Source organism: Hetaerina americana, unplaced genomic scaffold (genome assembly GCF_022747635.1).
Source record: "Hetaerina americana unplaced genomic scaffold, ioHetAmer1.1.p SCAF_7, whole genome shotgun sequence".
Lineage (NCBI taxonomy): Eukaryota > Metazoa > Arthropoda > Insecta > Odonata > Calopterygidae > Hetaerina > Hetaerina americana.
In genome coordinates, this window is record NW_027287316.1 from 12,969,008 (window position 1) to 12,982,305 (window position 13,298).

The window sequence follows — 13,298 nt, forward strand, 5'->3', positions numbered from 1 at the left end:
CTATTTGAATAATAAACAATTGAACTCTGAAAGCGCAAGGTGTTGTTGTAGAAATCGCTGAGTGACTCGGCGGAAGAAACATTCTGTAATCATAGAACTTCTTCTACGAGTGAGTATTGAACATTTTCATATATTTATCTAATATTTCTCTAACATTAATATTTATCAATCATTTGCGACCTTCTTTCTGCATTACTAATGTCGCAACTTCTGATAAATAATTTCTTTGTGGACCTGGCCGTCAGGTAATGCCATTTGCAAACTATTGTATATTTGCGTTAGTGAAGAAGGAAATCTTTCAAAATTAGATGATTTAATATTTTATGTTCAACGTCACAATTTAGTTCACAGGGAAAGGTATTTATTTTAGTTTTTAAATAGCTTTTGGTGAAATGATTCATCAAAAATTTCTTATTGGGACATTTATTTGTAATGATTCTTATTGTTATGCTTACGTTTTTGGCATAAATATAAAATATTTTTAATTTGACTCGTCTATGTGCTTACTCTGTAGAAATGTTTCATGATATAAATTGAGGAAATTTAGGGAATTACAAGATTGGCAATATTATGATGTATCGCCAGGCATGCACGATTTTTACAGCGATAAAATTCATGTTCTTGACGAATGCTTTATTCTTTATTTTGAAATAAAGAAATGGTTGCGGCTACGGAAACTGTTCAAGATGTGGAAATGAAAAGTGCTGACAGCCCAATGGCTGATGATTCAGGGGATAAGAAAGAAACCGATATTGTCACACTCGAAGGTATGTGGATACCAAACTTTTAGTGCTTCCAGCCAGCCTAGACTAACAATCTTATCCTTTTAGCTACATTTTTTGCCATTCAAGTCACTGGTGATAATATATGATTTGCATTCAGCTCTTTTGAATCACCATTCTCATATAGTCTAGAATGCCTTTTACTGTTTTGTTAACCTACGGAGTCATTATGCATCCATTTTGATAAGCAGTATCTTTCTGTAGACATTAGGGAGCATGCTCGACAAATGGAGAGGGCTGTTCAGAGCAAGGAACCGAGATTTGCTCTTCGTGTTCTCCGAACACTGCCACATACTCGACGTCGCTTGACGCAGGCTACCCTGAGGCGTATTATTCATGCATTTTATCCAACAGCAGCCGCCTCTGGAGGTGCTACACAGCGAGATGTGTTACTATCTTTCCTGGATGAAGTGAGTTTTTTGAGTTTTCTATGACCTAATTTTGCTCTTCAAGGCATTGTAATGAATACTTGAGATGTTTGTTAAATTTCAACTCTTAGTGTAATAATATCATTTTTATTCCCTGAACTATTCAGGGACTAAGATAAAACCTTTATATAATTACCAACGTTAGCCCATTTATTATTAGTAAGTTTCCCCTTCAGTGCAAACTATCAAGCATTTAGGCTGACATATTCAAGCACTAGGCATAGTTATTTCAACTATGCATCACAGTAAATTCTCATTAGTAAGCCTTTGATGCACTGATATCATGACAAATGTAAAGTGTTTTTTTTTACTTTTTTGGCAACTTTAAAAATTGCCTACACTTCAAACTTAATCTCATTATGCTGAATAAAACATGGTATAAGCAGCAGTGGATAAACTGGGATATGAAGTGGGTCAATTTTTGGTCGTAACTTCAACTTTTTTCAAAAAGCTATCTATTAAAACTGTTCAGAATACTTACAACTATCTTGTCTCTCTACACAAAGACTTGTTTTTGTGAAAAACGCACCTCATTCATTGGCAGTATTGTTAGGTAATTTGTTTAGCAGCCATAGTTCCCAAGTCTTTAATTTACTTTATGGTGATTTTTCTTTGTACAAAACATCTTACCATGAATATGTTATGAATTGCTCAAAGCCAACGGAATCGGAGTTGCCCCTGCCTGCTCCTCCTCCTGTGGGGCAAAGGGCTGCAGCTCGATTGCAAAGGGCTGGTGGCACTGCTGCCGGAGGATTGTCTGCAGGGCAGGCCCAGCCTCTCCCAGAGGTAGATGCCTATCTTCATCTCCTGGTGCTGGTCAAACTTTTGGATGCACGCAAATATTCAGAAGCTGTTAGGTGCTCTGGTGAGAATGAAAAACAAGGGAGTAGTGATGAATGGAATATGAAACTTTATCTGCCAAATCAAGAAATCGTGTTTGACTATGCATGAATCCATTGAATCAGTTGAATTCTTTTTTGGGATTCAATTTGAAAAAGTAATTTTGTTTTACACAACAGTAAAAAACATGCCTATTTTTTGTTTTGGCATGGCCCGTTCCCCTCGCCAAATCAGCAGCATATAAGCAATTGCTCTGAAATATTAATTTATTTTAGCTTTCATCTCAGCAAAAACTTTCCATGGACACTTAGAATGATACATTATAAGTTTCCTTATTGATTGCTCTACAGAAATGTTGCCATGTAAATTAACTCGTAAATCTTTTGAGAACCAAAGAGTTCCTCATTAGTATAAAGATATCTAGCCTTATTACGAGGGTCATCCGGAAAGTAGTACCCGTTCGTGCCGCATGAAGTGCTGACGACGCGAGTAGCCGCTGGACGAGGTCAGATAGCTTCAGTGGCTTGTCTGCCTTCTCTGAGCCAAGTTGCGTGACGCTAGCATTGCCTGTGTTGTTTCTGTGATTGTTTACAATGTTTAAAAAAATTGAGAACGCCGCCAGTTGTGAAGTGAGGGCAGTGATTAAATTCCTCAATGCAAGAAACGTTCGCCCATGTGATATTCATCGCCAATTAAAGGAGGTGTATGGAGACAATGTAATGGACGAGTCGTCTGTTCGGCGGTGGTGTCGCAACTTCAACATGGGGAGGGGGAACACACACGACGATGAGCGTTCGGGGAGACCGTCTGTCATTACAGACCAACTGGTGAGCTCAGTTGACGAATTCGTGAGGAACGATCGGCGCGTCACAATTGATGACATCTGTGAGCATTTTCCCAATGTTTCTCGAACAATTGTTCATGAAATTGTTAAACACCATCTGCATTATGCAAAAATTTGTGCAAGATGGGTCCCTCGCGTATCTCAATGAGCTGGCGGCGAAGGACTATGCAGCAGGAATACAGAAACTTGTCACACGTTATGACAAATGCCTTAATTTGCTTGGAGATTATGTTGAGAAGTAGTTTAAAGTATCCTCTTTCAAATAAAATTTTTTATGTTTGTTAATATTTACTTTTGTGTCTTTATTTCACGAACGGGTACTACTTTCCGGATGACCCTCGTACATCTGAGACTGCATATTTCATGCTGTTATCAATCTTTTATTCATGCATTAATGTTATGGTAGAAAAGAATTAAAAGTGAATTCTTGGGTTTGTAATTGATTATGTGTTCATATATTACATTTAATTATTAATGAGATTATTCTTATTTCGACACAGATCTTCTAATGGCAAAGGTGTCATCCCAGAACCGAAGGTCCATTGACCTAGTTGCAGCAAAATGTTATTTCTATCACTCACGTGCTTATGAACTCACAGATCAGCTGGAGAAAATACGAGGGTGAGTGTAATGCACATGTTTTTACTTAAATGTAAATATGTAGAGGAATTGCCACTTATCAGGGCTCATGATTTAACCTGTAGTCAAGCAAATTAGTTTTTCTTAGGAATTTTATTATTAAGTTATCAAACTCGCCAAGAACATTTCTAAAGGGCTCAGTAATAATATGGAAAAGGTTCTCTCATTAACTGTGGTGAGGGCATCCCATAAAAGTGAAAACCACCCCCAAATCAGATTTTTCTGCTGAAGTATTAAATTGTTGAGGAATGTAGTGTTGGCAAAATGCTTAAAGTATAAATTTCATCTATAATTATCCTTATCAATTTTTAAAAAATAGACATTATTATTGTTAATGGAACTCAAAGTAGGGTAGGCTCAATTGTGCCTACCATGGTTTTCGTTCATGGTTCACAAAAAAGCCATAAATCAAACCATAAAATCAGGATGATTTAATTTTAGTGTTTAATATTAAAGTGTGCTAATAAGTTTTTAATTATTTGCATTTTTAGCTTTTATTTTTTTATGTTTACACTTAATGTCAGGCTTCAACTGCACCACCGCAGGCACATTCTTTTAGTGATTTTCCCAATGGGCATAGCCTGTTGTAATTCAGTTGTCTGCATGGAAAGTCAGCTTCATCTTCAGCGGTGTTTACACCATTTAGGCAGGCCTGGCAATTGCAGTGGGTGCAAATTCTTGAATGCGCATTCCAACCTTGGTGCAGCCACTTCTTTTTCTGAATCTAATTTACAGGAGCATGAAATCAGAATTACTTGTGATTCTGGTGCTTCATTTGTATGAATTGATATTAAAATTTGACTTACTTTTTTCCATCGGGTTATATGACATATCTTGTCTCTGTGAATTTGTTGAAAACAAGAATATAAAGGTGTGTGCAAATTGAGCAAACATTTCCTTTACTGGCCGCAGTTGCCAATGCAAAACAAGTCAGTGGCCAGTGGTGATCCAATCGGATCATTTTATGTGGTGGTGACATGATTGGTGACTAATTAAGGTATACTAATCAATTCATTTCAGATTTTTAAAATGTTACATTCATATTTTATGTAATATTGATAGGGAGAATTCTTTTTAGTTGCAGTTTACTCCATTTTATATTACTGTATTTCCATAAGATGCACTTTTTCATTCCAAAACGTGCTCTAAAGTCAGCCTACATCTTATAGGCCAGGAGTGTATGGGTACGACTTTGACCCATAATCTCAAGGTGATTTGCTGGAAAAATACTTACTATTAATTATTTTTTCCCACATCACAAACAGAAAATGGTTGCCTTTATTACGAATGTCAATAATATCACTGTTTTGAGTGAGTAGTAAGCAGCAGAGTTTTAATATTTCATTGAAAGAACTTCCTTAGTAAATTCTCAAATAAATCATAAATTTATACAATGTAGCCCGTCTAGTTTCTTGTCACATGCGGTGCTGCAATGGAACTTCATGCATGTCAGGGGAGGGGTCGTCCGGATGTTGCCCCTTTGTTAATAGATTCATGCATTGTATCTCGCCCATTGATATACATGTAGCTACTAATATTTTAATGTAACTATTTAATTTTCCTGGTATTTAAGTGTTAACATCCAAATACGTTGATCCTTTTTTGTATAATCCAAGTATTTTTTGTAAATTCTAAGCTGAAAAACCAGGATGCGTCTTTTAGGCCGTTAAATGGGGTAATTCGTAACACATAGGATTCTATACATCAGACTGAAATTACCGTGTTTTCCTATCGATAACGCACACCTTATGTATAACGCGCACCCAGAACTTTGTATTCATCATGAATTTGTATAGATACTGCCCACCCAGGGCTTCATAGTTATCTTGAATGTGTATAGAGGCTGCGCATATTAATGTATATATGCGCTTACAAATTATATGTAGTGTGTGTAAAAATAGGTCTATATCGGATGTGTCTGTGTAAAAATAGTCCATGTTTGGATTTTTTCAATTTTCATTACATAACACACACACAGTCATTTTTTCGATCATCTGAACATTTTTGTACAGATAACGCGCGCGTTATCGATGGGAAAATATGGTAATTCCATGTATGAATTACCAACTATAACTTCAATAGGGTAAAGCATTTTTTGCTGGATTAATATGAAATGGTACCTTCACACCTGCTCTTAATATAGTTTTAAAAATTAAGAATCAATTTTAAATGGTTAAATTTAGTATTGATTCAAGTATATTGATGGGTAGATAGAGTGATGCATGTTGAAAGCTACACAGCCAAGTACTGCAGGAGATTCCATAACAGTAACTAGCCTCAGTAGCGTAACTGGCTGAAGCACTCAGCCGGACAGCAAGGGATAGAATCCGAATTTAAATCTAGGTTTAGGCAAATGATTTTTTCATTTGGAAATTGTTGCAATCTATTGAAGGCTAAGTAAGTTAGAAATAAAAACAAAATTTGTCTTGTGCATTTTCTAAAATATGTTATTTCCTCCATCAATATTTATAATTTTTGTTAGCAAAAACTATTTTATTTAAGGTTGGAAGACACAAATGATTTGCATGACTTGTTGATCCAGCTACTGAAGTAGCTTGTCCACTAGGAGTTATCATGTCTTAAGCCATAAAAACAAATTTTCCCGAAAAAAAGAGAAATGGAAATTTAGGCTGCCGTCAGAGCTTAAAACAATCACCATCCACTGCCCCTTGAACAGATGACATTGCAAGGAAATGCCATTCTGTTTAAACTATAGTTTTCCTTTGTGATATTGGTGGAGTGATTTTGGGAAAAGTTCATCAATGTAGATAGTGTTTCAATGGATTTTATTTGAAAAGGATTGCTAAGTTTCTTGGCTATCATTATTGCCAAATTGAGAACCTGTTAAAAAGCATAAGAAACTTTTCTTTCCTGTTTGTTGGTGATTTATGCTTTTCCTTTGATGAGACTTCGGAACCATGAATCTTGCCATCTTCACTGAATCAAAGATTCAAAAACTTGTTTATTCCATCAACCATGTCCAAATTATGAGTGAAACTCCTATGCAAAGATGATTCTGAAGCGTAGCCAATTGCATCACTTCAACCATACATTCACAATGGCATCAGCATTTTTATCACTCGATGCAGTATTTTTCCTCAAATTAATAACTTTACTCGAAATGGTTACTTCAACGTGGCCCCCATTAATCTTAACCAAGAGTGTAAGCCTAGAATGAACATCCTACACAAATAAAAACTTGTCCAATAGTTCCTAGAAATTTTTCATTAATGTTTAGAGAGTGTGAATTGTGCATTTATGCAAATTGCACTCAGATTGAAGCCCATGGCACATTGTGTGTTTTTCCATAATGGGTTTCTTGCGTGGAGTTCTGCTGAATGAATTTAAGGAAATGGGGAAGGAACAGTTTTATGGGCTCATTTGTATCATTTATGTGGAAGGCATTAATTTGACCAAATAATATCCATAAACAATAAAAACAAGGTCCATATTACTATTCCCAGCAGTATGAATTGACATGGAGTAAATTCCAGAAGACTTGACTCTTCAATAGCTGCGCACCACAGAAACCTTCACAAGGAATACTCAATATTTTTGGATTTAGTTATTTCCTTTTTTTATCCAATGATATTAAATACAATTTTTCATTTTTTTACTCCTAAATTGCTTTTTTTTCACAAAATATATAAATTTTAATTGCCATAAATTTTGGACCTTAGTTATTATGTATGAACGTATATTTTTGTCATGTTCTAAGTGAAATCTAATTAGCTTTAATTCTAGTGCCATTTGAAGATACTTTTAATCTTGAAAGTGTAATGAATCTATTTTCACTGAGGGAAAATGCATTTCCTATAGTATTTCATGGACATCTTGAAAGAGATTCTTACTCATGGTACTTACATGTTATTGTTTTGATACATCAGCCAGTGCCTTGGTACTGTTTTGCTATTTAAACTCTTCCAGTCGTATCCTTTTGCATATGTGCTAATGGTTGGTCCTTAATCTTTATCTTAGTTTCCTCCATGGGCGATTGAGAACTGCTACTCTTCGCAGTGACTATGAAGGACAAGCTGTTCTCATCAATTGCCTTCTGAGGAATTACTTGCATTACAACTTATATGATCAGGTTAGTGTGAATTAGCTTATATGAATGTTAAAATCAAGAGAATGCACTGAACTAAAATTATTTACTAAATAATTCTATCTTTTCATGTGTTATTGAGTTGACTTATTCTCTTAAAACCTGGGCTCTAATATAAGCTCCTATTACAGTAACTATTCAATAAATTCAATTACTAAAAGTACCTAAAAGACAATTCTCTGTAAGTAATAATCAAATGCTAGTTTGAAGTGATAGAAGTGTTCTTATTATTATTATTAGGTATTATTACTATTAGGTAATCTACCGGTTAACGTAGGTTTTTGGATGGACCAAGCTACTAAATAAAACATTTTGTGACTCCTAACAAAACACAAAATCCAGCATCTTACTCTATATCAGGTCCCTCTTCATCTCTGAGCACTTTCTTCCTCCCTTCATCCCGTCCAACATCCCTATCCTGTTCCTTCCCTTTCCTCATTTGCCTAACATTCTCCCCTCAATCACAGTCTTCAACATCCCACTGCCGGCCAATACACCCTTCATCCACCTTTCCTGCCTCCAAAGGATCTCTCCCAACAAACCCCTCTCTTCGCCCACCATACCAAGTACTTCCTCATTTGTTTTCTTTGTCCATTTCACCTTCTCCATTCTTCTCCACACCCACATTTCAAAAGCCTCCAGTCTACGTCTATCCTCCTGCTTTGTTTAAATCAGCATGTATGTTAATCCATTATTGTATGGTGAAGTTTAAACCAGAGTGGTTATGTACAACAAATAAAATTGGGACTTATTTAGTGTAGTTAAAAAAAATCATTTATTTATATATGAGCATGCATGAGAAGAATGTGGTATTTCAGTGGGTAGAACTTTGGGCTACTGACCAGAGGGCCCAGGTTTGATTCCCAGGCATACCTTTATGCACCCTTAGCTTCACCCAAGCTTGTGTGATTTTTTGGGTATCAGTTCTTCTGGGGAAACCATAGGTGACACAGGGAAAAGAACTGGCCACCCTATCCTCATGTGTGGATTTGGCATGCTGTTGGGCTTGGTATTGGGTGAGCTCTACCGTATTCAGCTTCCCTTCGTGTTGGTTACTGTGGTATGGTATTAATCCATAATACAGTACCAATCACATTAGGGAAATGCATTGAGTTGAAACTTAAAATGCATTTTTTACAATAACTAATTTTGAATGATCTGCTGTTGGGAAATACATTGAAATGTGTATAATATATTACATTTTGGGTAAAATAACTTAAGTGGTAAATTATGCTTTGTTCATACTTAATTTAATGAAATGGAAACAATTTTGACCCCTCATTGATGTGTGAACTCAAATTGTAAGGCCACTATGAGTAATCATAGATTGAACTACCCTCTATCAAATTAAAGTAGCTTGGGGGTATACATTTTACCCAAGGGAATGGCATATAAGTATGATGGAAATGGTGCCTTTTAGTCGTTGTAATATAATTTAATCTTAAAATAATTCTTCTTTCAATGAAATGAAGTTAGTCATAAATGGAATATGTAGGTGAAAAATCATGGTACTAAAACAATCAGGAGGAGGAGAAAATTGGAGTGACTAACAATTAAAGTGAGCTAAGGTTAATCTAGTTTATTGCTTAAGTTAAGATCTGTTGCCCTGGCAAAACCACTTATTCTCTGGTCTTCCTATCTTCTTGTTATCCAATCTTAGATATTATATCTTGCACTCATTTATCCCTGGTTTGAATAATGTTATATGTGGGAGGAGGATGATGCATTACCCCAGCCAATCATCGGTCAGCTTCTGCTTAAGGGTGAAGACAAAAAGATATTTAATGGAGACATCATCTAGCCATCCAGGAAGCTGATTGGCTGGGAATTATGTCTGCTAGCTGTCTTGATATAATGAACACCCTGTACCACATTGCCAAAAAATTGGTACATACCATGAAGTTCCCTTATTGTGATATTGTCATGGACACCTATTATTATAAATTTAATCCACATTTGATGGCCATAAATATGGTTTTAAAAGTAAATTCATGGCTGTAGTGAGTTGCCATTTGAAATACTCACCTGAACAATCACACCATGAATCTTTCAATTGCCTGTGTAACGGTACATATTGTGTATATGCATCGATAGTTTTCAATATATCCCTTCAATCCATATGATTGGCTTGGAATTAATAATTCTTTGTGGCATAAGTTGTCTTCATGCTGTGTAAATTTCAACCCATTGACAACTAGGACTTAAGCTATTGCTAAGGGTTTAATATAAAATAATCACTGGTGCAAAACTTTCACATTTCATGTTTTGAATCCAAAAGTGGTTAGTAACATTATAGTGAAAATCCTTAATGATATGGCATATAACTTTATTTTTCCTCCATTTCATTGATGATTATTCATGCTGTGTTAATATTTTGAAAGATTTATCAGGATTTTGCATTTTGTCTTTAACAGGCTGACAAACTTGTTTCCAAGAGTGTCTTCCCTGAAAGTGCCAGCAACAATGAGTGGGCTCGTTTTCTGTACTACCTGGGTCGCATCAAGGCCACCCAGCTTGAATACTCTGCAGCTCATAAGCATCTGGTGCAGGCAGCTCGTAAAGCTCCCCAGTACACAGCAGTCGGTTTCAAGCAAACAGTAAGTGTTCTTTTTTTTTTAAATGACTTTTTTGGTGGCTTTTTATTCATTTATTAAGTATTGGAGTGTATACAGCTGAGTAAAAATGGTGTGGAGATAAAGAACCTGAAATGAAGCAAAGTATTAAGTTTCATGAGGATCATTGTTGTTTTTCATTTCCAGCTATTGTTACGTATTAATTATGCCCAATATAAGATTTAGTAAAATTTACACAGTGATTCTTATATGAGAGCTAATCTTGAGGCAGTGCAAAGTTGGTTTTTCATGGGTAGTGATGTTTTACCATTACTTGTGTGAAGAGGCTCTAAATAGTTGGGAATGGGAATAATCTAAATGCCTGGGTTATCATATTTTTAGTACAGTTTTTAGCCAATAGGCCAAAGTTATTGGATTTGGACCTATCGTAAACATGCTTGTAATCAGTAATTGTAATGTGCAAATTACCACCTCGGTATCAATCATAATCAGATGATGCACATGAATTCAATTAAAACTTTTATCTTTTTTGTGTATGACTCTATTTTGCAATACTGAACAATAAAGCGTCAAGTCTAATAACATAAATAGCCTGAAATATTAAGTATAGGCATTAATAGTATTAATTATTTAGATAATTTCAAAAAAGAAAAAATCTCTTTCATTATTGTGCCCTTACATTTTAATCATTATGATTACAGAAACAATTTGAGAGGCATGGGATGAGAATTAATCACAGGAAAACAAAGTAATTAGATTCTTAAGAATTAAGAAAGCTAAGTTAAATATTAAAGAAGTAGGGAGTAAACTAGAGTGGTTGGAGCAGTAATTAGGCAGTATTTCATTGGAAAAGAGACATTGTTATGGGGGTGTTAAGATAGAATTGCATTTGCAAAAGAGGCGAGAAGAGAATAGATGACAGGTATACTAAGCTATTATGTGAAGAAAATATGATGTAGTTACCAGTGTTAATTTTTGGAAGTGATCCATGGCTTCAAGAAAACTCTTTGTATTTCCACAATTAATAGTTATTCTAACAACCTAGGTTTCAATGCATGGGGTCATCATCAGGTGCTCATACAGGAATTGTATTTAATATGTAACCTTGGTGGATGGGTTGGGGGTAATGGACAGTGATTGTTATTGATGGGTGTTAGAAAGGGGGGGATACAGCGGAATATGGGATGGAGAGGTTGGCATAGGTATGTCGGAGGGAGGGAGTGGGAGAGGAGCCACGGTATTTGGGATGCAGATTCCTCCTCCCCCACTCCCTCCCTCTGACATGCCTATGCCAACCTTTCCATCCCATATTCCGCCGTTTCCCACCCTTTCTAACACCCGCCAATAACCATCACTGTCCACAATCTCCCACCCCATCCACCAAGGATATATATTAAATACAATTCCTGTATGAGCACCTAACAATGATGCTACATATTGAAACCTATTAAAATTTTATGTGGAAATACAAAGTGTATTCTTGGAGTCATGTGAAGAAAAGATTAGTAAAGACTTTAATATGGAGCTTAGTTCTTAATGACTGTGAGACTTGGTCATTGAGGCTAGAGAATGAGCATTAATTGGAGTTTTGGGATGTGGTGGAGAATGGAGAAATTAAGTTGGAAAGAAAGGGAGACGAGTGCTGAGGTTCAAAATGGGGTGAGTGTAGAGAGGAAGTTACTGGGGGATATTCAAAAAAAGCAGTGATGAAATATGGAAAGGTAGTGGTATATTGGAGGCTGTGATATAAGGAAGAACATTGGGAAAGCATGGTGGAGACAGGGAGCTTTTTAGATAGCATGAGAAAGGCAGAGATCAGAAAAAAATGAAGAAATAGGAAGTACCATGATACTAGAAATAAATACCCATTAGCGATGATCCAAAACCTACCTTTAAAACAGGTGGAATACCTTAATTAATTGAATTACCCCGTGAAGCCTTATCCCTCCTTTAGAAGGTGGGATAATTTGATCAAAATTAGCATATATTTGAAGTTTTTGGAAAAACATTTCTTCTTTCAGTTGTACAATAATGTATTTGCATTATACTTCAGGTCCAGAAATTGGCAGTGACTGTGGAGCTTCTCCTGGGAGATATTCCAGACAGACAGATGTTCCGGCATGCTACAGTTAGAAGAGCTTTGGCTCCCTATTTTCAACTAACGCAAGGTAGTCCTCTTGAAATGCATTTGCAATTCACCCAGCATATCCATGAAACCTGTAATAGGGCAACTTTTTGTTTATTGATTAGCTTCCTTACTATTATAATGGCACACATAACAATTTTTTGGGAATATAAAATGGCTGTTTTTGCTTGCATTCATTGCTATATTTTGGTGTTGATGAAATAAAGCATATTTATTATGTGCTTCTAATATTCTCTCTGATTCTTATTCTAAGCGTTTGAATGACTGTTAACCATAATTTCTTGGCTAGAGGTAAAAGGAGTGTGCATAAATAGTTTCTACAAAAAAAAAAGAAATATGCATTTCAAATTTTCACATCATCTTCAATCTCTCTGTAGGAGCTTGCATTTCTGTAAATTCTCTTGAAACATAAATTTCAGTGCTTAAAATTATGTCCCAAATAATTCAATGATTTTGAGATTTTCTGTCAAAGACATTGACTACAGAGGTCTTTATTGTTGCAGCTGTCCGCATGGGAAATCTTCGCCGCTTTGGGGAAGTGCTGGATGCCCATGGAGCACAATTTCGAGCTGAGCACACATTTCCTCTTATTCTCCGTCTGCGTCACAATGTGATCAAGACAGCTGTTCGCTCTGTAGCTCTTTCATACTCAAGAATATCACTGGCCGACATTGCCCGAAAACTTACTTTGGATTCTCCTGAGGATGCTGAATTCATTGTTGCAAAGGTGAAATCTTGTTACATCAGGCCTGGTAATCAAGCCTGTAATATTTTCTTAAGTTGCAAATATTAGAATTAATCTCGAGTTACTGTATGTTAAGCAATATTTTTTCCAGTTTATATTGTGAAAGTCTCATTTGGACCATATTAGAGTACTTACTTGTAGCCTTTAAACCCAAATTGTGTATTTCATGCACTTAAACTGATCTATTATATAATGG

At 35.8% G+C, this 13,298-nt stretch overlaps 1 protein-coding gene across 1 annotated transcript in view; it reads left to right on the forward strand.

The window, feature by feature from the left end:
- Window positions 1–26: 26 nt before the first annotated feature.
- Window positions 27–13,298, forward strand: part of Rpn3 (regulatory particle non-ATPase 3) — a 54,513-nt gene continuing 41,241 nt past the window's right edge. The window contains exons 1-9 of the mRNA XM_071595110.1: window positions 27–109; window positions 657–767; window positions 987–1,192; window positions 1,868–2,075; window positions 3,395–3,515; window positions 7,512–7,623; window positions 10,053–10,235; window positions 12,265–12,379; window positions 12,861–13,084. Of these exons, the coding sequence (XP_071451211.1) occupies window positions 659–767; window positions 987–1,192; window positions 1,868–2,075; window positions 3,395–3,515; window positions 7,512–7,623; window positions 10,053–10,235; window positions 12,265–12,379; window positions 12,861–13,084 (1,278 nt within the window). The 5' untranslated portion in view covers window positions 27–109; window positions 657–658. The remainder of the gene's footprint in view (window positions 110–656; window positions 768–986; window positions 1,193–1,867; window positions 2,076–3,394; window positions 3,516–7,511; window positions 7,624–10,052; window positions 10,236–12,264; window positions 12,380–12,860; window positions 13,085–13,298) is intronic.